Genomic DNA, 21,199 nt, shown 5'->3' on the forward strand with positions numbered 1-21,199 from the left:
ACATTTTATTGATGAATCAACATGATTCCTACAATAAAGGGAACATAATCAGGTTCTAATATGCAAGCACTATCACTCCACTAGTTGCAACCTTTGTGACACTCATGACAGTTAAAATAGCTGATGTTGAGTCATATTCACCAATCTCCAGTTTCAGATGTTTCACTGCTTTTGACCTAAATTTTTCACTAGTTGAAGTTTACAAAATAATTATCCTTTAAGAGTTTATAACATCAAGTATTTTCTGTCAGAATATGAAGAATAACAGAAAAACTTTTTATTTTCATCAATGGCGGACAAACTTGTTGGAATGTGACTAGATACATATATGGAAGATATAGCACAATGGTCTCTTTACATTCTATTATAAAAGCATTCAAGATAGCACCATGGTGCTTTAAGACCCTTGGGAGTACACTACATAACCCCTTAGTTGAAGAAAGGCAGACCCTGGGGAGAACACTACATAACCCATTAGTTGAAGAAAGGCAACTAGTCACAGAGTATAGACATTTATTCCAAATACATCTTTTTTGTTTGAACATTTATGACACAAATTACATTTTAGCTACTAGTCAATCTGTCCATTGTAGACCGATATACTGGAATATAAAGCAATAAACATCAGTCAATTCTTCTATCTGAAAATAGAAACAAATATCTTATTAATAAGATGTCTTTAACACTGAATTTAAATAATAACTTCCCAATCTCTTACAATTATTATTGATAAAATATCATGATTGTGAAAACAAAGATAAAAAGATTGCACATACTGAAATGTCTTGCATGATACATAATGTTGACATTTTTTTTTAGATAAAAATGAGTAGCACAGACTTGATGGTGATCAATAAAACATGAAATTGATTCATGTACAAACATGTATGTGTTTATCCCAACTGAAGAGCCTGTAAATCAGTGGTTATCATTTGATGCTGTATATCATATTTTTCATTCTTTGTTTTGTACATAGTTGGGGGTATTAGTTCTCTCATTTTAAATGTTTACATTTGTCATTTCAGGGCCTTTTTTATAGCTTGTTATACAAATTGGTTTAGCTCATTGTTGAATACCTTAGGTGACCTATAGCTACTAACTTCTATGTCATTTGATCTCTGAGAGAGAGATGTCTCATTGCAAATCATACTCTATCTTCTTTTTATAGCCAGCACCTTATTACAACTATGGATTGGAAATTTCCTATTACAAATAGAGATTAAACAAGAATGTGTCCCTAGTACACAGATGCCCCATCCATACTATCATTTCCTTTGTTCAATGGACCAAGGAAATGGGATAAAAACTCTAATTTGGCATTAAAATTTGAAAGATCATAACATAGGGAACATGTGTACTAAGTTTCATTTTAATTGGACTTCATCAAAAACTACCTCGACCAAAAACTTTAACCTGAAGCGAGACAAGAAAGACATACAAACAGATGAACGAACTGACACACAGACCAGAAAACATAATGCCAATAAATGGGGCATAAAAAGGGAAATAACTCTTGTTAATCTAAGAAATTGAGCACATAAATAAAAGACTATTTACCACTTTAGCAGTAGGTTTACCAGCTCCATGTCCAGACTTGGTATCCACACGTATAACTAATGGATTGGTCTGTAAATAAATATATAGTATTTCAGTTACATTAAGTTAAAATTATAATCAATGTTTGATATTTATAATTTTTATAACAAGTGAGAACAGGATATCGCTTAATATCAAGACAACACAAGTTATTTAATTTCAATATAATAATAAAATTAGTATATTATTACTATCTTAACTAAATAATGATTTTTCATAATAAGCAATATCCCATTATGACAACTTTTTAAACTTTTTTCTCTTATGGTCAACACTCTCATAGTGTTTAATTAAAAATTCCTCGAATCTTTGACCTAGTCTTTTGCACATTTCAGTATGACCTTATATGTTCTTTTCTGGTGTAAAACTTTAAAATCAAACTTTTTAGGATTTTTTGTACACTTCAAATTGATATAAAATTTGACAAAAATAAGTGAAAAGTGTGAGTGTTTTGTATATTATCAACGTAATCAAATTTTACCGTTGCCATGGAAGAAATGTACATTGTCATAAATAATACCCAATGTAAATGCTGTAATATTGGCTTATGATGCTGGATAAGCTAATCTGATTAACACAGATTTTCTTATCACTTTTGAGTATCACACTCCATTCTGTGTAATATGAAAAATATCTATTCATGCGAGAAATAGATAACAGGCCACAACCATAAGAAAATAAAGTTTATCATTTCATCAGGTAAAGGAATTTTATATGAGTTTTGCTTTGGTATCTGGAACCATTCTTTAAAGAAGTATTTACAGATTTTGTTTTAGTCTTCTGTGATAGATGTTAATTTATAAAGGCTATTTTTTTTGTTCATATTTTTACATTGTGTCTTCACTGTCGCAAACATCCAATTTTCAATTAAGATATGTGTTATATCCACTTATATTTCACATAGTTAACAAGTAAGCTGCCTGGAATACACTGAAATCCACACAATAATTGTTACTCAATTGGATCAGTTACCAATTCTTCACAATAAAGCATAACATCAACCAATCAGCTGATATAAAGATTAGCCTATGCAGCTATTTGACCATATATGGTTCTATACATACATTATTTAATACCACCAAGTCATCATCTGTCTTTGACCATGAGTTGGTGTCAAACATACTCATATAGTGTGTATCTGTCAACACCCATACATAGTACACCTAATACTTACCTGTTTTTCACAACCAGCCATTACATGTTGTAATTCAGCTATATACTTCAATGAATGAAGGGGGACAACTCTATCATCATGGTCCCCTGTTAGCAGTAGTGTTGCTGGGTATTGTGAATCTCCTTCTGGTACCTTTATATTATGCAGAGGGGAATACCTGTTAATAAATTCATACTTTTAGATTCCAATTAGACAGTGCACTTATTGATTGAGGGGATACCCAACACTTATTGATTGAGGGGATACCCAACACTTATTGATTGAGGGGATACCCAACACTTATTGATTGAGGGGATACCCAACACTTATTGATTGAGGGGATACCCAACACTTATTGATTGAGGGGAAAGCCCAACACTTATTGATTGAGGGGATACCCAACACTTATTGATTGAGGGGATACCCAACACTTTTTGATTGTGGGGATACCCAACACTTATTGATTGAGGGGATACCCAACACTTATTGATTGAGGGGACATCCAACAGTTATTGATTGAGGGGATACCCAACACTTATTGATTGAGGGGATACCCAACACTTATTGATTGAGGAGATACCCAACACTTATTGATTGAGGGGATACCCAACACTTATTGATTGTGGGGATACCCAACACTTATTGATTGAGGGGATACCCAATACTTATTGATTGAGGGGATACCCAACATTTATTGATTGAGGGGATACCCAACACTTTGACTAAAATAGATTTGGTTTGTTTAATTTTAATAAAGTTTTGACAAAAAAATTACTTTCATATGTTAACAAAAAAATTAAAATTTCTAGAAATTTGAACCACACAATTTACAGGAATAATTTTAATGGATATATAGCATTTTGACAAACACTTATTTGATCATTGAAAAGCTTGATTTCTGCTTTCTTATATTAACTTATTAAAACGCTCATCTGATTTTTCAAAGTTAACTCCCTTAGGTATTCTGTACTTCCTTAACTTTTAATTTACAAGAATATTGTTGAGATGTAGAATCTTGGTCAAATATTCTGATAAATCATTACAATAGTTGTTAAATTTATACACTGATCATTCAAAGCCTTCATGACAGGTGCCTCATGTGGAACAGGATCTGCTTACCCTTCGATAATATTTGAGATCACCTATAGATTTTGAAGTGAGGTTGAAGTTGATCAGCTTAACTTTACTATGTTGTGTACAACAGTACACAAAACACAAAAAAGTAAAGTAAAATATCCTTATTTCTTTCATGTCCAGAATCTTTTAAAATTGAAAAAAAAATATCTGTAAATTCAAACAGAATCTTACTTTATAAGGTATTTAAATTCCTCTGGTTTGTCTGCACATCCAAAATCTGTTGTCCATGCATGACCAATCGTAAACTTGTGGAACTTCAACATATCCATAACTCTGAAAATAATAAATAAAAAGTTAAATTGTTTTTAAAACAGTCAAAGCATGTTGTCCTATAATAATATTATTTAAACATCATATTTTATATTTGTAGCTACAGAAAAGATCACATACAGGGCAGTATATTTTATCTAACACTACATGTATATTGTTCAAGGCAGCAAAGAACCAAAACTTGTCTTACAAACCCAGAAATGTTTGATGATCTATATCATTAGTTTTTCAACAAGTTTTCAGTTACATAAGCAACACAACAGGTGCCACATGTGGAGCAAGATATGCTATACAGATCACCCCTTGTTTTATTGAGGCTTGTGTAATAGTTTTCCTTGTTGTGTTTTGTATACTATTGTTTGTCTTTTGGTCCTTTTTTTGGTTTTTGACATGATTCCATTAATTTTTCATAGACTTATGGGTTTGAGGGTTAAGATCTCAAAATCATGTTTAACTCCGCCACATTTTTGCGTTTGATCCAAATTAGGAGCCTTTGGCCTTTGTTAGTCTAATATGATTTTTAATTTTAGTTTCTTTTATATATTAGAGTTTAGTATGAAGTCTTTTATCACTGAACTAGTATGCTAGTTGAAACACGCATTTGGGTGCAAGAATTTATTGCTGCATTGAAGACTTATTGGTGGCCTTTTGCTGTTTTCTGTTCTTTGGTTGGGTTGTTGTCTCTTTAACACATTCCCCATTTCCATTCTTAGTTTTATTGGATCTCTCTTTTGTATCTTCTGTCCCTCATGTACATTTAGGTACAATCTTAATCCTTTGAAACAGTACAGTAAGATCTACATGAAATCAACCAGGAAGAATGAAAGATATAGCTAACAATTGTACAGTGACAGTGACTTACCCTACTTGATTGATGACACAACCGAATAGATCTGGTCTCTGATTGGCACAGGCAGCCACAAGTAGGCCTCCATTTGATCCACCATTTATTGTTATTCTACAAAAGATATTTGATTGGTCAATGACAGACACTCGATTGGTCAATGATGGAGTCCAGAATGTCAACAATGATATGCATGTTACAGACATTGAAATTAAAGTTACTTTTATTCGTATTCCCTCTAGATACAATTGGGTGACATGACCAAGATATTGTATAATCTGACACTATAACTAATTGTACACCTTATTTGTTTTATCATATCTATTTTTTTCAAAGAACTTTGTGTAGATCTGGTGTAAAATATTTCAATAATATTCACATTTCCTGTTACATTATTGTTGTAAATCAAAAATGAAAAAACTATAATCTTTTACCAGTATATTAACTTACCTTCTTTCATTTCTTAATTTTTTTATTTTTACTAATTTCATTATAAATCCATTTTACTATAAATTTCTTACCTTTTGGCACAGGTGTAATTAGATTTAATGAGATATTCAGCTGCTGACTGGAAATCATCAAAAACATTCTGTTTGTTAGCTAACATCCCACCTTTATGCCAAGTCTCACCATATTCTCTACAGAATAAAATAAAACAATTAATACATTTTGTTTGATGGCTAACAGCCCTCCTCTTTCCCAAGTCTAGTTGGGTAAGAAAGCAAAGGTTTGTCTAATCAACCAATCAGCTGAAAGAAAATCGTGGAGATTACAAAAATCATGTATAATCCCCTCCCAGGATACTGACAACAGCAATTATTCCACCCAGCTGTTGACCTTGATCAATCAGAAAACTGAATTTTTTTAATTAACAAGATGTACATATTTTATTCTCTGATATTGGCAACATCATAGACTACACCCATGTGTTGAAGGTCAACAAATGGAAGTTTTTAACGACCTTGCCTGGCTATACAGCCCTTGCAAGGTCAACCCTGGCTTGCGACTTTTTTGGCATTAAATAATTTAAATTTTACCATATGGTAATCGTGTTGAAGGTCGACCAATCATTAGATAGAATACTTTTGATTGATAGGAATACATACCCTCCTCCTCTGATATTGGCAACAGCATAGACTCCACCCAGGTGTTGAAGGTAGACCAATCGTGAGACAGAAAAGCTTGGAGTGATAGCTATATTAAATCCTCCATACCCATACAACATGACAGGATTGTTACCATCTAATTTGACACCCTACAATAAATTCAAACTTTTGAAGCTCACTGTTTGTAAGAATGAGAATTAATCATGCAATTTAAAAACAAAAGTGTCAATAGGACTTCCCACTAATATTACTTATAAGTAATCATCGAAATATTAATTTGCTACAGTCGTGCCACTCTTGTGTTCTTTTTTTTTATGAAATAAATTTCCGAAAATACCTGTTTTGTTCAATAAAAAAAAAATGGTACCTATTGAAAGAACTCCACAGTTTTACACCTACCTTTTCAAATTATAGTTGTGTTTGATAGAAACCAACCTTTAAGATATGAAGTACATATATACATGTACATGAATGGGACTTTGACTGACTTTTGATCATTCAAATACTAAATAAAAGATGAATTATATAGAGTTCTTATAAAAAATATATTTCCAAACAGTTAATATAAAAAAGAAGATGTGGTATGATTGCCAATGAGACAACTATCCACAAAAGACCAAAATAACACAGACATTAACAACTATAGGTCACCGACTTTCTGCATCGATTTCTCAACCCAAAATAGGTCAAAAGATTGAACATAGATATTGATATTCATTTGCATAAGGTCCATTTCTAGCCCACATATTTTTGGCCTATCTAGTACTTAAAAGTTCCCAAAAAACACCATATTGTCACACTAATTGGATTAACAAACAAACAAATAAAAAAAACCAGACACCAACCTTTTTAAGCACAATAAACATTGGTATCTTAGTGCCATCTTTACTGGGATAAAATACTTGTTTCGTCTCAAACTGGCTAAGATCAAAGTTCTTTATCTTTATTTCTCTAAACACCTAAAAAGTAGAAATTTCAGTTAAAATCTGCATAAAAACTACAAATATGTGGTGTGATTGACAAAATGACATGGAAGTTAACACCCATTCTCAGATTGATATTTCTCATTTCTGCAACAAAAAATGTAGGTCACTGTTAAAACTCAACATTGAACAAACCCCATACCACTTAGTCAGATACTTAAGGCCATGCATGAATTGAGAACATGTTTATAAAGGGGCATAGCAATGTTTATGATATTTTACATTCATGAAACTTTTGACAAATTAAATTTCCAAATGAACATTTTTACATATTTGTCTTTGTTCATTTTTTTTTACTTAAATAAGGCCCTCAGTTTTCTCGTTTGAATTGTTTTACATTGTCCTATCGGGGCCTTTTATAGCTGACTATGCGGTATGGGCTTTGCTCATTGTTGAAGGCCGTACAGTGACCTATAGTTGTTAATGTTTGTGTCATTTTGGTCTTTTGTGGATAGTTGTCTCATTGGCAATCATACCACATCTTCTTTTTTATATTTAGCAGAACCATGCTTTATATGTAATCTTTTCTTATAAAATAGTAATCAAAATTGTTAATATCAACATTAAATGTTCTGTACAGTTTTTGGTGTATGTTTTACAATAATAATTAGTTATTCAACTGAGATAGACAAGGCTGTCAACTTTCTGAACATTCTCCACCAAGAGTTACCTACCTTGGGTATATATGTATTAGTAGTTATATCACAGTGGTATATCACACCAGGGGTCAGGAATGACACAAATTGGTAAAAAATCTGAAATCAATAAAAAAAATATTAATTAAATGTTCTTTTTATCTTAATTATCCTATTCATGCATTCAGACCACCTCAAAATTGCACGAAATTATTCAATTTTCAAAGACTTTTTCTTAGTTATTGTTCTAGAATCTAGATACACAAGTTATCCTTAATTATAATATTAATTTGTTACTAAAATCCTTTCTCTAAAGAATGCATATTTTGCGTTACGAAGAGGCAGCATAAAGGTCATCTACAGGTGTTCACATCAAATCATGGAAGTGTAAAAAAAAATTAAAGAGCAGTTGTGTAAATATGTCATCTCAGAATATTTTAATTCCAAAATAGATGCTTTTTAACAGTTTAGAAATAAATCATGACTGGATTATCAAAATACTCTGTATTTTTTAGTCTTACTCCTTAATATTACCTCATGTTGTTTTTTCTTTCCAGAGTAACCAGCCACTGTTCCCACATCTAGTGGTAGGGTGGCATTTCTTTGTCCTGTGGCTAAATCATGTATGTACAATCTGTTCTGAAACGTAAACACACAGTAAGGTTAAACATACTGATACATGTGGCTAAATCATGTATGTACAATCTGTTCTGAAACGTAAACACACAGTAAGGTTAAACATACTGATACATGTGGCTAAATCATATATGTATAATCTGTTCTGAAACATAAACACACAGTAAGGTTAAACATACTGATACATGTGGCTAAATCATGTATGTACAATCTGTTCTGAAACGTAAACACACAGCAAGGTTAAACATACTGATATATCTGTTAAATTCGTAATACTCATATCTGAAATTTTTAGATTTTGAAAAGTAAAATTGAGAATGGAAATGGGGAATGTGTCAAAGCTACAACAACCCGATTATAAAGCATAAAGCAGACACAGCTGAAGGCCATCAATGGGGTTTGACATATAGTTGGAACACCCCCCTTTTTAAAATGGCTGGATCCGCCCCTGCATTTTAACATCATCATGTTTTATACTGTATCAAGTCTGGAAGGTTATACATACTTATATATCTATTAAATCTCTAATACTGGTAACTGCACTATTTAGATTGTTTTTGATGCGTTTTACTTCAACAACATAATGTGAAAACAGGTAGGGGTTATGCACATTATAACCATGCAAATATTTATTTTTGTGACTGTACCAATTCAGGATACATTAAAATGGTTTAACACATCCACATCTCCATTTTTTAGCTTGATTCAAGTCAGGCTAGTTTTGGGTCTTTTGTACCAAATAGCAAGGCTTTACCCCTCCATTATCCATATATTTATCTTTTAGTCCGTACCAATTTAGGCTTGAATACAAAGGTTTATTCAACCCGTTCACATCTACATTTTTGAGCCTGTAAATATTCAGACTATATCTAAATAGTAAACCTATCCAAATCTACATATTATAAGGTCCAGTGTAACTATTACCATGTCAAGGATGACCTCTGACCTACTTCAACATCTTCTAGATAACAAAGAATAAGTTTATTGGCATTAACATAAGAGGCCCATTGTAACACACTTTTATCATGTCAAGAACGACCTCTGACCTACCTTACATCCTCTAGGTGACAAAGTATCAGTTTATTGGAATTAACACAAGAGGCCCATTGTAGCACACTTTTATCATGTCATGGACGACCTCTGGGGTTGAAGTCATAAAATTTTGCTCAGTGCTCGGAGCACAAAAATCATGCTCGAAACATGAAATCCAGTATTTTGATTGGTTGAATCTCGAGTCTGAGTACAAAAATCGTGCTCGAAAGTTTTATGACCGCTAGGCCTGACCTACCTTTACATCTTCAAGATAACAAAGTATAAGTTTGTTGGTGTTAACACAAGAGGCCCACTGTAGCACACTTTTTTCATCCTCTGGAACTAGAGTTGTCCATTTCTCCTGAAAAAAAGTCAAAAAGTTTATCAATTTAAAAATTCATCAAACAACAATTGCCTTTTCAATCAAACTGACTTTGTACCAATTAATTTTTCTTGTCAAAATTGTTGAATTGAAAGTACACTGGGTTTTCTTTTAAGTTTCTGTTACCTGCCAACATTATATGCCTTTTTATCAAGGACCATAAGAACTGTAATAAAAAAAATTGAAAATTTCAAACTTGACCAACATTTCATAATCAGTATCAGCATATTAAAATTTTAAGAGCATTGGTTTGTCTGTTCAATAGCTATGCACAAAACGACAAAGTGAAAATTTGTAATATCAAGAACCATAACTACTAAAGGGCAAAACTAAAAATTTACAATATCAAATTTGACCACCAATTTTTCATCAGTAACAGCATTACAGTATTAAAATTTGTGAGCATTGGTTCAACTGTAAAATTAATTGCAAAGAAATGTCATAAAGTGTCATTTGTCAATCTATCAGGAACCATAACTCTTGAACAGTAAAAGTGAAAATTGTCAACATTGATTTTGACCTCCATTTTGTCATCAGTATCAATACATTAAAATTTGAAAATTGATAAAAGAAGATGTGGTATGAGTGCAAATGAGACAAAAAGCATTGAAAAGCAGTGATTTAAAGGTTCATAAATTATTGCATAGAATCTGTAAGCAGCAGCCAGCCACCACCATCCATACTTCACCAATTTAATATATTAAATATTGGTTTTACTGTCTAGAAAACCTAGTTTATAATTGATTGAGTAATAACTGTTATTGATATCTGATTCAACTTACCATATCATAATCAGCTAAATCAATGTTAATCAGTTTGTATCTTGGTGCCTTATTGATATCTGATTCAACTTACCATATCATAATCAGCTAAATCAATGTTAATCAGTTTGTATCTTGGTGCCTTATTGATATCTGATTCAACTTACCATATCATAATCAGCTAAATCAATGTTAATCAGTTTGTATCTTGGTGCCTTATTGATATCTGATTCAACTTACCATATCATAATCAGCTAAATCAATGTTAATCAGATTGTATCTTGGTGCCTTATTGATATCTGATTCAACTTACCATAACATAATCAGCTAAATCAATGTTAATCAGTTTGTATCTTGGTGCCTTATTGATATATGATTCAACTTACCATAACATAATCAGCTAAATCAATGTTAATCAGTTTGTATCTTGGTGCCTTATTGATGTCTGATTCGACTTACCATATCATAATCAGCTAAATCAATGTTAATCAGTTTGTATCTTGGTGCCTTATTGATATCTGATTCAACTTACCATATCATAATCAGCTAAATCAATGTTAATCAGTTTGTATCTTGGTGCCTTATTGATATCTGATTCAACTTACCATATCATAATCAGCTAAATCAATGTTAATCAGTTTGTATCTTGGTGCCTTATTGATATCTGATTCAACTTACCATATCATAATCAGCTAAATCAATGTTAATCAGTTTGTATCTTGGTGCCTTATTGATATCTGATTCAACTTACCATATCATAATCAGCTAAATCTATGTTAATCAGTTTGTATCTTGGTGCCTTATTGATATCTGATTCAACTTACCATATCATAATCAGCTAAATCAATGTTAATCAGTTTGTATCTTGGTGCCTTATTGATATCTGAGTCAACTTACCATATCATAATCAGCTAAATCAATGTTAATCAGTTTTTATCTTGGTGCCTTATTGATATCTGATTCAACTTACCATATCATAATCAGCTAAATCAATGTTAATCAGTTTGTATCTTGGTGCCTTATTGATGTCTGATTCAACTTACCATATCATAATCAGCTAAATCAATGTTAAGCAGCTTGTATCTTGGTGCCTTAAGATTGGTCTTAAATGTAAACACTGTCCCTTCATTGGTGATGTACTACAAAATAACAATTCATATAAATAATTTTCTCCATTTAAGGTTAACATGTTCCCCTCATTAATAATGTACTGCAAAATAATTTATATAAATAATTTACTTCATTCAAATATTGTAGATTCATTTATTTTTGTGAGTTCCAATTTTCATGGATATCTAATTTCTTGGTTTTGTAAAAGTCTGCATACAAGCCTTTCAAAAATTTAGTCATTCGTTGAACATTAACTTTCCTTGTTCCCTGGATCCACGAAAAATTTGTATCCAACAAATAATAGTGAATCCACGGTATATCAAAGTCATAGAAATAATGTGTTTATTGCTAAGTTGTTTTGTTTCCATGTTTCAGTGCTGTCAAGTCTCAAACAATTTTCATGAGACTTGTGACTTTTCATACTTTTTTGCCAGCAATTTATTAAGTTGTTCTATTGTTTCTTCTCTTTGATCTTTAATTTTCTTGCCAAATCTCAAACATTTGCTTCATGAAAACTTGAAAGCTCTGCTGTTTCATTATATTTACCTCATATTCTGCATCAAAGTTGTCGACGACCTTGACAAATGGCAGAAGTCCATTGATTCCATCAGGCAGTGTCTTCAGGTTTGTATAGTAAAGTCTGTTGACAGGATCACAGCCTTCTGATATCGCTAGGACCAAATAATCTCCACAATCACTCACCTCTGCTCCCCTGAAAAAATCAAGTTAGGATTGTTAGGAAACTCTGCTTACAACACATTTTTTTATTGGTCCTATCCTTAGATATTATCTGTTCAGATTTGTCAGGAAACTCTGCCCAACACATCTTTTGATTGGTCCTTCCCTGAGCAATAGAATACTTATTGAGGATTATCGGGAAACTCCGCCAATAGCACATCTTTAGATTGGTCCTCCCCAAATCAGTAGAATACTTACATCATCCATTTAGGATTTGTCAGGAAACTCTGCCACTAACACATCTTTTGATTGGTCATCCCCTGAGCAATAGAATACTTACATCATCCATTTAGGATTGTCAGGAAACTCTGCCACTAACAAAACTTTTGATTGGTCCTCCCCTGATCACAAAATACTTACATCATCCATTTAGGATTGTCAGGAAACTCTGCCACTAACACATCTTTTGATTGGTCCTCTCCCAGCCTATGATAAAACAGCTTTTGGTTGACATTACTTGTAGTTTCTGTTCCATCTGATTTTCCATCTTGTTTGAGATATTGCTGAAAGTATCAAAATGAAAAATGTATGATGTAGAGATCGTTAGTGTTATATTTATCTTTTTAATACTGATTAATGAAATCATAATACAGTGTGTACTGGCTGGTCATTATCACATATAATTTAATTTTGACTTGCCTACATAGCTGATGAATATTCATGACTTATGAGATAAGAACAGCACATGAAGCCAAAAACTGAGGGTTGTAGATTTGAAGCAGTACTACTGTACATATGTAGTTGAGAAAATACAATACTAGAACAGAAATATCTAGAGTTTAATTTTTTATTAATCTGAGCGAGTAAAAAACAGATCTATCATGGTGGAGGACCTAAATTAATATATATATATTGATATTCTGACTTTAATTTCTTAGTAATTGATGGAATCAGTTCACTATGGATTGTTTTTCTCCTTTTCTTTTTATTTACATGGATTTTGTGCCGATTTTATAACATTTCTGTGGATTACAGAGGTGGTGTTATCTAATAACTCAAGCAAGTAAAACATGGATCTATTATAAGTGAAGAAACTGAAAAAATCTAATGAATACCATAAGTAACTATCTAACAACCAAATGGATAGTTGGAATATCTCACTGATTGTACACAACAATTATAAAAGTATTAAGCCAGTGGTTAGATATCAATTGTGTAGAAATATGTCTCTCTCATCTCCTAATACACAGCTGCTAATACACCAATCAGAAATATGTCTCTCTCATCTCCTAATTCACCAATCAGAAATATGTCTCTCTCATCTCCTAATTCACCAATCAGAAATATGTCTCTCTCATCTCCTAATTCACCAATCAGAAATATGTCTCTCTCATCTCCTAATTCACCAATCAGAAATATGTCTCTCTCATCTCCTAATTCACCAATCAGAAATATGTCTCTCTCATCTCCTAATACACCAATCAGAAATATGTCTCTCTCATCTCCTAATTCACCAATCAGAAATATGTCTCTCTCATCTCCTAATTCACCAATCAGAAATATGTCTCTCTCATCACCTAATACACCAATCAGAAATATGTCTCTCTCATCTCCTAATTCACCAATCAGAAATATGTCTCTCTCATCTTCTTATTCACCAATCAGAAATATGTCTCTCTCATCTCCTAATACACCAATCAGAAATATGTCTCTCTCATCTCCTAATTCACCAATCAGAAATATGTCTCTCTCATCTTCTTATTCACCAATCAGAAATATGTCTCTCTCATCTCCTAATTCACCAATCAGAATTATGTCTCTCTCATCTCCTAATTCACCAATCAGAAATATGTCTATCCATCTCCTAATACACCAATCAGAAATATGTCTCTCTCATCTCCTAATTCACCAATCAGAAATATGTCTCTCTCATCTCCTAATTCACCAATCAGAAATATGTCTCTCTCATCTCCTAATTCACCAATCAGAAATATGTCTCTCTCATCTCCTAATTCACCAATCAGAAATATGTCTATCCATCTCCTAATACACCAATCAGAAATATGTCTCTCTCATCTCCTAATTCACCAATCAGAAATATGTCTCTCTCATCTCCTAATTCACCAATCAGAAATATGTCTCTCTCATCTCCTAATTCACCAATCAGAAATATGTCTCTCTCATCTCCTAATTCACCAATCAGAAATATGTCTCTCTCATCTCCTAATACACCAATCAGAATTTATGCTTAATAAGTTTCAAAGAATAGACTTAAATATTCTGTCAAACATCTGTTAAACTTACATTATAAAATAGTCCTTTATCATCATGTGTCCAGGCCAGACTTGTAAACTTTACATTCTCTAAAACATCCGGTAGTTCTTCTCCTGAAGGTGCCTTTTTAAACTGAAAAATAATAAACAATAAAAATAAGAACTGCATAGTGTTGAATTGGTGAATTTTTGAAATATTTTGGATTGCATAAAATGTAATTTAAATAACACAATATAAGATGACAATTCAAGTGTAAATACAGTTAATTATTTCAAAATTATCTGACATTAATTCTAGACTAGAACCTATAGCTAGTTGCCAATCCCTGGTTTTGTACATTTCTAATATTGTTTAAGAGGTTCAGTAAGACCCCTTTTTGGCCCCAAAATATAGCAGTTTTCAAAAATTTTGAAAATGTAATCTTTTATCTATATTTCAGAAAGCAAAATGCTTCTGCTACATAAATATGAGCTGTTTTTGACAATACAATGCACAAATATCACGTTCTAGCATCATTAAGTCATGCTAATATACTGAAATCTTCAACATTTTAGCATTTAGGTTAATTTTTAGACGGTTTCCGTCTAAAATGAAAGTGGCCACATTCTTGTTCATTCATGATATTGAAATGTAAGTTGTATTTGATGATAATACAAAACATATATAAAGGTTGAGGATGAACACGGATGCGGCCACTTTCATTTTTGACAAAAACCATCTGAAAAGTGACGTGTTTTGGTATATTTGATATATTTTTCATATTTAAGCTTGAAACAGAGCAGTTTTAATGACTAAATTAGTTAAAATATTTCACATTAACTAATCAAATCAATTGAAATAGACACTTAAGTGTTTAAAAAGTGCCCAAGAAATTTCGTTTGATGAACCTGAAATTTGAGGCCAAAATCAGCCCTTACCTGACCTACTCCTTTGTCTTAAACATGTTAAAGATATTCACTTTTTCTTTTTAACAGGTATATAATAACTAAGCTTTGAGCCAAAACCAAAATAATAAATTTTAATACAATTTTTGAAGTTTAAGAGATAATCTTTAATCATGTTTTTTTTTATATCAATTATTCTAGAGGATGCCAGAACAAATATTTGTCCCCTTAATAGTTTTTTATAAAATCTACATTATCTTTATTATATTGTTAAAAGCTTAATACAATTACCTGGATTGTTACCCAATCAGAACCACTTTTACTTAAGCCATATGCAAAATATTCTCCATTTTCTGTGAATGCTGTATTTCTGAGTGAAATGGTGCCATCCTCAGACAGTTTGTTTGGATCTAAGAATACTCTAGGTTCACTTTCTAAAGAATCTTGTACATACAATACGCTGAAAAAATGAATAAATCTTTTTATCGCTATTTTGTGCCTTTTTCCTTTGATCTTTTTTTGTGATAATTTTTCATATCATGCTACTTGCTTAAGATGGTTATTATCGCTAGAAACTAAGGAGGCACGTGGCGATTGCTAATGAAATTGACATGAAATTGACAACGTCGTCAAAGGTAAAATAGCGATAAACAAATTATCATTGGTCATCTCAACTCGATTGCTTTCTGGCTTTCGCCGTCCAGGCTCAAGCTAGAATATCAATCTTGTTGAGATGATCAACGATAATCTATAAATCTAGTGTTTTATTGGTTTAGAAAATTGTGTGTGCAACATATTTAACAAGTGGCTCTAAAGAGCTTTAACCTGTGTAACTCACACTGGTCTGTGTGCATCATCAACAATGGACACTCTTTAACATTAAAGAATTCATGACAATAGTCTCCTTTTTGTTAATCCTGTATTACTGATCATTTGTTTTTGTTTACAGTTTCTCTCTATATTATACTATTTTTTGCCCAAAACACAAAATTGGATGAAAAAAAAATGTAATTAAAAATAACTCCTATAAGAAGTTGTACAATGTATGATGATTTCAGCAATATGACATATATTTGAAGATCTTGTCGGTCATTTTTACAACGTATAGTTTCCCTCTATCCACATGTAATATGCTTTTCTAAGCAATAGGCAAAAATGGTAAAAATATTAGTAAAAATTTGTCATGTAAGCAGAGGCGGATTTAAGGGGGGGGGGGGGGCAGGCCAGTAATAGTAATCTCCCCTTTTGTAAGGACAGTTGTACTTAGGGTATACCTTAGAATAATTCCTACCTTTGGTTCTGAAGCCCTGTATTGAAGTAATAATAATAGTAATAGTGATCTCCCCTTTTGTAAGGACAGTTGTACTTAGGGTATACCTTAGAATAATTCCTACCTTTGATTCTGAAGCCCTGTATTGAAGTAATAGTAATAGTTATCTCCCCTTTTATAAGGACAGCTGTACTTAGGGTATACCTTGGAATAATTCCTACCTTTGGTTCTGAAGCCCTGTATTGAAGTACAATGTAATAGTAATAGTGATCTCCCCTTTTATAAGGACAGCTGTACTTAGGGTATACCTTGGAATAATTCCTACCTTTGGTTCTGAAGCCCTGTATTGAAGTAATAGTAATAGTAATCTCCCCTTTTATAAGGACAGCTGTACTTAGGGTATACCTTGGAATAATTCCTACCTTTGGTTCTGAAGCCCTGTGTTGAAGTAATAGTAATAGTAATCTCCCCTTTTATAAGGACAGCTGTACTTAGGGTATACCTTGGAATAATTCCTACCTTTGGTTCTGAAGCCCTGTATTGAAGTAATAGTAATAGTGATCTCCCCTTTTATAAGGACAGCTGTACTTAGGGTATACCTTGGAATAATTCCTACCTTTGGTTCTGAAGCCCTGTATTGAAGTAATAGTAATAGTAATCTTCCCTTTTATAAGGACAGTTGTACTTAGGGTATACCTTGGAATAATTCCTACCTTTGGTTCTGAAGCCCTGTATTGAAGTAATAGTAATAGTAATCTCCCCTTTTGTAAGGACAGCTGTACTTAGGGTATACCTTAGAATAATTCCTACCTTTGATTCTGAAGCCCTGTATTGAAGTAATAGTAATAGTAATCTCCCCTTTTGTAAGGGCAGCTGTACTTAGGGTAATCCCACATCTCTGTAATTCTGTAAATAAGACATAGTCATGTAAATATTTATTAGCAAGCATTGCATCTAGACAATTTCATATATAACATGAGATGGAATTTGGACACCTTATTTTAAACATCATTTTTAAACAACATTTTTAAACACATGTGGTTCAATACACAGGTTTACCATAATGTATCATCTCTACCATGTACCATTATATTGAATTAGATGGACCACATGTGTTTAACATTGAATCCTATGTACCATTTTGTCTATTGAAGTAGATGAATCATAATGGTTTCATAATGAATCATTCCGTTAAACAGTATCTGAGAAATATTCATTATCAATATATTAAGTACAGTTTACAAAAAAATCAATGTATCAGCAAACAGGAAGATGGCGTCTGATATATCTGAAAAGAGTCTGCCATTTATTTTTATACCCCTTCCAAATTTATTTCTCCATGTTTAATGCCTCAAATTGTAAGTAGGGGGGGGAGGGGGGTGAAATTACGCTTTGAAAAAGACACCCTTAACACAAAATTGTCCATATTTTGAGTTAGAGCCGATGAAGTTTTCATTAATTTTGATATAATTTGTCCCAAAAGTAGTATAACACACTGTAAAATTTTCATTGAGAAAGCGCAGGTGGGTTTTTTTTTATTTTCATTTATGTTCTAAAAGAAATACACTACGAATTAACTGCAGTCTCGAACCTCTGACATATATCTAAAAAATATCTATTGAAATGGCTTAACTCAATCAAAAGACATAGTAACTCAAACAAGTGAACATGCACTAAACAAATAAATTTGACAGTTTTTCTTTGACAGGTCATTGATCAAATAAGGGTCTAGACTCTAGAAATATCATTTTGTTGATCTATCTGTTTTTGAGTTTTTCTTTGACTGGACATTGGTCAAGCAAGGGTCTAGAAATATCATTTTGTTGATCTATCTGTTTTTGAGTGCTTCTTTACTGGGCATTGGTCAAGCAAGGGTCTAGAAATATCATTTTGTTTATCTATCTATTTTTGAGTTTTTCTTTGACTGGGCATTGGTCAAGCAAAGGTCTAGAAATATCATTTTGTAGATCTATCTGTTTTTGAGTGCTTCTTTACTGGGCATTGGTCAAGCAAGGGTCTAGAAATATCATTTTGTTGATCTACCTGTTTTTGAGTTTTTCTTTGACTGGACATTGGTCAAGCAAGGGTCTAGAAATATCATTTTGTTGATCTATCTGTTTTTGAGTTTTTCTTTGACTGGACATTGGTCAAGCAAGGGTCTAGAAATATCATTTTGTTTATCTATCTATTTTTGAGTTTTTCTTTGACTGGGCATTGGTCAAGCAAAGGTCTAGAAATATCATTTTGTAGATCTATCTGTTTTTGAGTTTTTCTTTGACTGGACATTGGTCAAGCAAGGGTCTAGAAATATCATTTTGTTGATCTATCTGTTTTTGAGTTTTTCTTTGACTGGACATTGGTCAAGCAAGGGTCTAGAAATATCATGTTGTTGATCTATCTGTTTTTGAGTTTTTCTTTGACTGGACATTGGTCAAGCAAAGTCTAAAAACATTATTTTGTTGATCTACCTGTTTTTGAGTTTTTCTTTGACAGGGCATTGGTCAAGTAAGGGTCTAGAAATATCATTTTGTTGGTCTACAAATCCCTTTGTTTCTTCACTGTCTGGGTCTTCTAACCATTTGTATGGATCAGACACCTTAAAATGAATAATATAATGTAATTTAAAACTCCAATGTAATAACCAGACAGCCGTTATGATGTATAAAGCAAAAAGAGAAATTGTGCTATACATAAAAGTCATTCAATATACAGTAAAATAAAACAAATCCTGCTTTAACAATGTTTAAATTGACTAGGATTTTCGGATTTCCTGCCAAAGGCAGACTTGGGGTAATTGTAATTGTAATCATTAATCAGCTGAGATTGATTACAATTTTTCAAGTAATCATTGTAAACATTAATCAGCCAAAAATCTGATTACATGAAATTTACTTTAATCAATTACTTTTCAAAATGCTCTGTAATCCTGATTACATTTTCATTACATTCTGATTACAATGAAAAAAATCTTGAACTGTGTTTATGGTCAATAAATGAATCTTTTTGTTATTCCTATTTGATAGATATTTAACAAGTTAGGGTAGTTTACTTTAACAAGCATGTTAATTGATTTGCATACTTCAGTAAAAAATAAATTGTTACAATATTAAAAAGTCATCATTAGCCTAAGAAGGCCTTAGCAAAATATATTGTACATATATTCACAATTTAAAGATAACAGGCTGTTATTTGAACTTGGAATTATTTTTAATTATGGAATTTGCTTGATTTCTTGTTATTGAAATTTTTTATAAATTCCATGTTAAATTTCAGTGCTGAAATGTTCTGTGCTGCGCACAACACTTTCTATTACAAAGAAAATATTATATTTTCAATAGAATGAACTGTGCCGTGCACAACACTATCTAACCAAACTACAATGTATGGAAAATGTTATGAACCGCTCAAATGATCATGAAAAAATATAAATATTTGCATATTTTGAGTCTCGAGAACTCTCTCGTAACTTGACTTCGATTTGAAGTGAAAGTCAAAATGCTGAAATCAATGGGTCTCTTTGAAAACTGTTAAAATATGGAAAAATAAAGATTGGCAAGTAGGTGAAACATACTTAAATGAAAAGATACATAAAAAATGAACAGATTGTTGCCTGATCTTTATAATTAGTAAATTACAAGACCATTAGTCAGCACCAGAAGCAACGAAGCAGCGCATCTATTTGGGTGGGCAAATATCAACTTTTTGATATGGGACGAGCACTGACGTCCCACAGCCCCAGCTTGTCTGGCAAAACAGCCGTTGGACGTCAAGAGTACTCTCAGACTAAATGAGATCTTGTATATCCTCGATTCATACTTGTAAGGAAAAATTAGAGAAGACCCGAATAAAAACTGAATGGTTAAAGAGTCCTGATGAAAAATCCGTTGTCATCACAGCATATGCCGTGAATAGCAGTGACGGACGGCGTATGTTATCGCAGCATATGCCACATGCAGTGTTGAAAGGGTTAATACATGTACCTGTGCTTTTTCCTACATTTTTTATATAACTTTTGAATATCTATCTTTACATTTGTTAACATTCAAATGCCACTTCATAATGTTAATTGCCCTAACAAATTTGGTACTTGCCTCCCTCCCCAAACGAAAGCTACATAAATTATTTATCTGAAAAGTTCATTTTTTTCCAGGAGAATTTTTCACATTTCTTATTTTTTCTGAAAATTAGACGGATGCGGATATCTAGGTGGAATATTTGTAAAAGGAAACCTTAGTGCCGTGGTATTCATCAATCACTGAATCATCTCTGCGGGATTTTGGGTATGAAAATTTCATTTTCGTGGAAACAAGGCAACAATAACTTTCAGTACAGAACAAATTCAATGTAAAAATTGTTCCTTGTAATCAAGCTAAAAACTGGTGGTTTATCAAACGTTTTGTTGATAAAGAGTGTAAATGACTTTCGATGATTTTCAGACTTTTCATAAA

The 21,199-nt window shown here is 32.3% G+C and overlaps 1 protein-coding gene across 4 annotated transcripts; it reads right to left on the reverse strand.

Moving 5' to 3' along the window:
- Positions 1 to 499: 499 nt before the first annotated feature.
- LOC139497254 (prolyl endopeptidase-like) lies at positions 500 to 21,198 on the reverse strand. 4 transcript variants are annotated; one of them, XM_071285412.1, is made up of 20 exons: positions 20,981 to 21,126; positions 19,220 to 19,347; positions 17,562 to 17,657; positions 15,773 to 15,941; positions 14,628 to 14,729; positions 12,744 to 12,886; positions 12,192 to 12,357; positions 11,627 to 11,674; positions 10,995 to 11,042; positions 9,649 to 9,753; positions 8,259 to 8,363; positions 7,764 to 7,844; positions 6,952 to 7,065; positions 6,107 to 6,255; positions 5,522 to 5,638; positions 5,019 to 5,114; positions 4,058 to 4,159; positions 2,771 to 2,927; positions 1,558 to 1,626; positions 500 to 641 (listed from the first exon to the last, which is right to left on the reverse strand). In XM_071285412.1, the coding sequence occupies exons 1-20, from the start codon at positions 21,044 to 21,046 to the stop codon at positions 576 to 578; spliced, it is 2,127 nt and encodes a 708-aa protein (XP_071141513.1). In that variant the 5' UTR covers positions 21,047 to 21,126; the 3' UTR covers positions 500 to 575. The 4 variants fall into 4 exon arrangements, with proteins under 4 accessions (XP_071141513.1, XP_071141512.1, XP_071141511.1 ...); XM_071285411.1 differs by lacking the exon at positions 10,995 to 11,042 and adding an exon at positions 11,360 to 11,407; XM_071285410.1 differs by lacking the exon at positions 10,995 to 11,042 and having other exon boundaries at positions 11,579 to 11,674; positions 20,981 to 21,198.
- Between the last annotated feature and the right edge of the window lies 1 nt (position 21,199).

Source organism: Mytilus edulis, chromosome 12, assembly GCF_963676685.1.
Source record: "Mytilus edulis chromosome 12, xbMytEdul2.2, whole genome shotgun sequence".
NCBI lineage: Eukaryota > Metazoa > Mollusca > Bivalvia > Mytilida > Mytilidae > Mytilus > Mytilus edulis.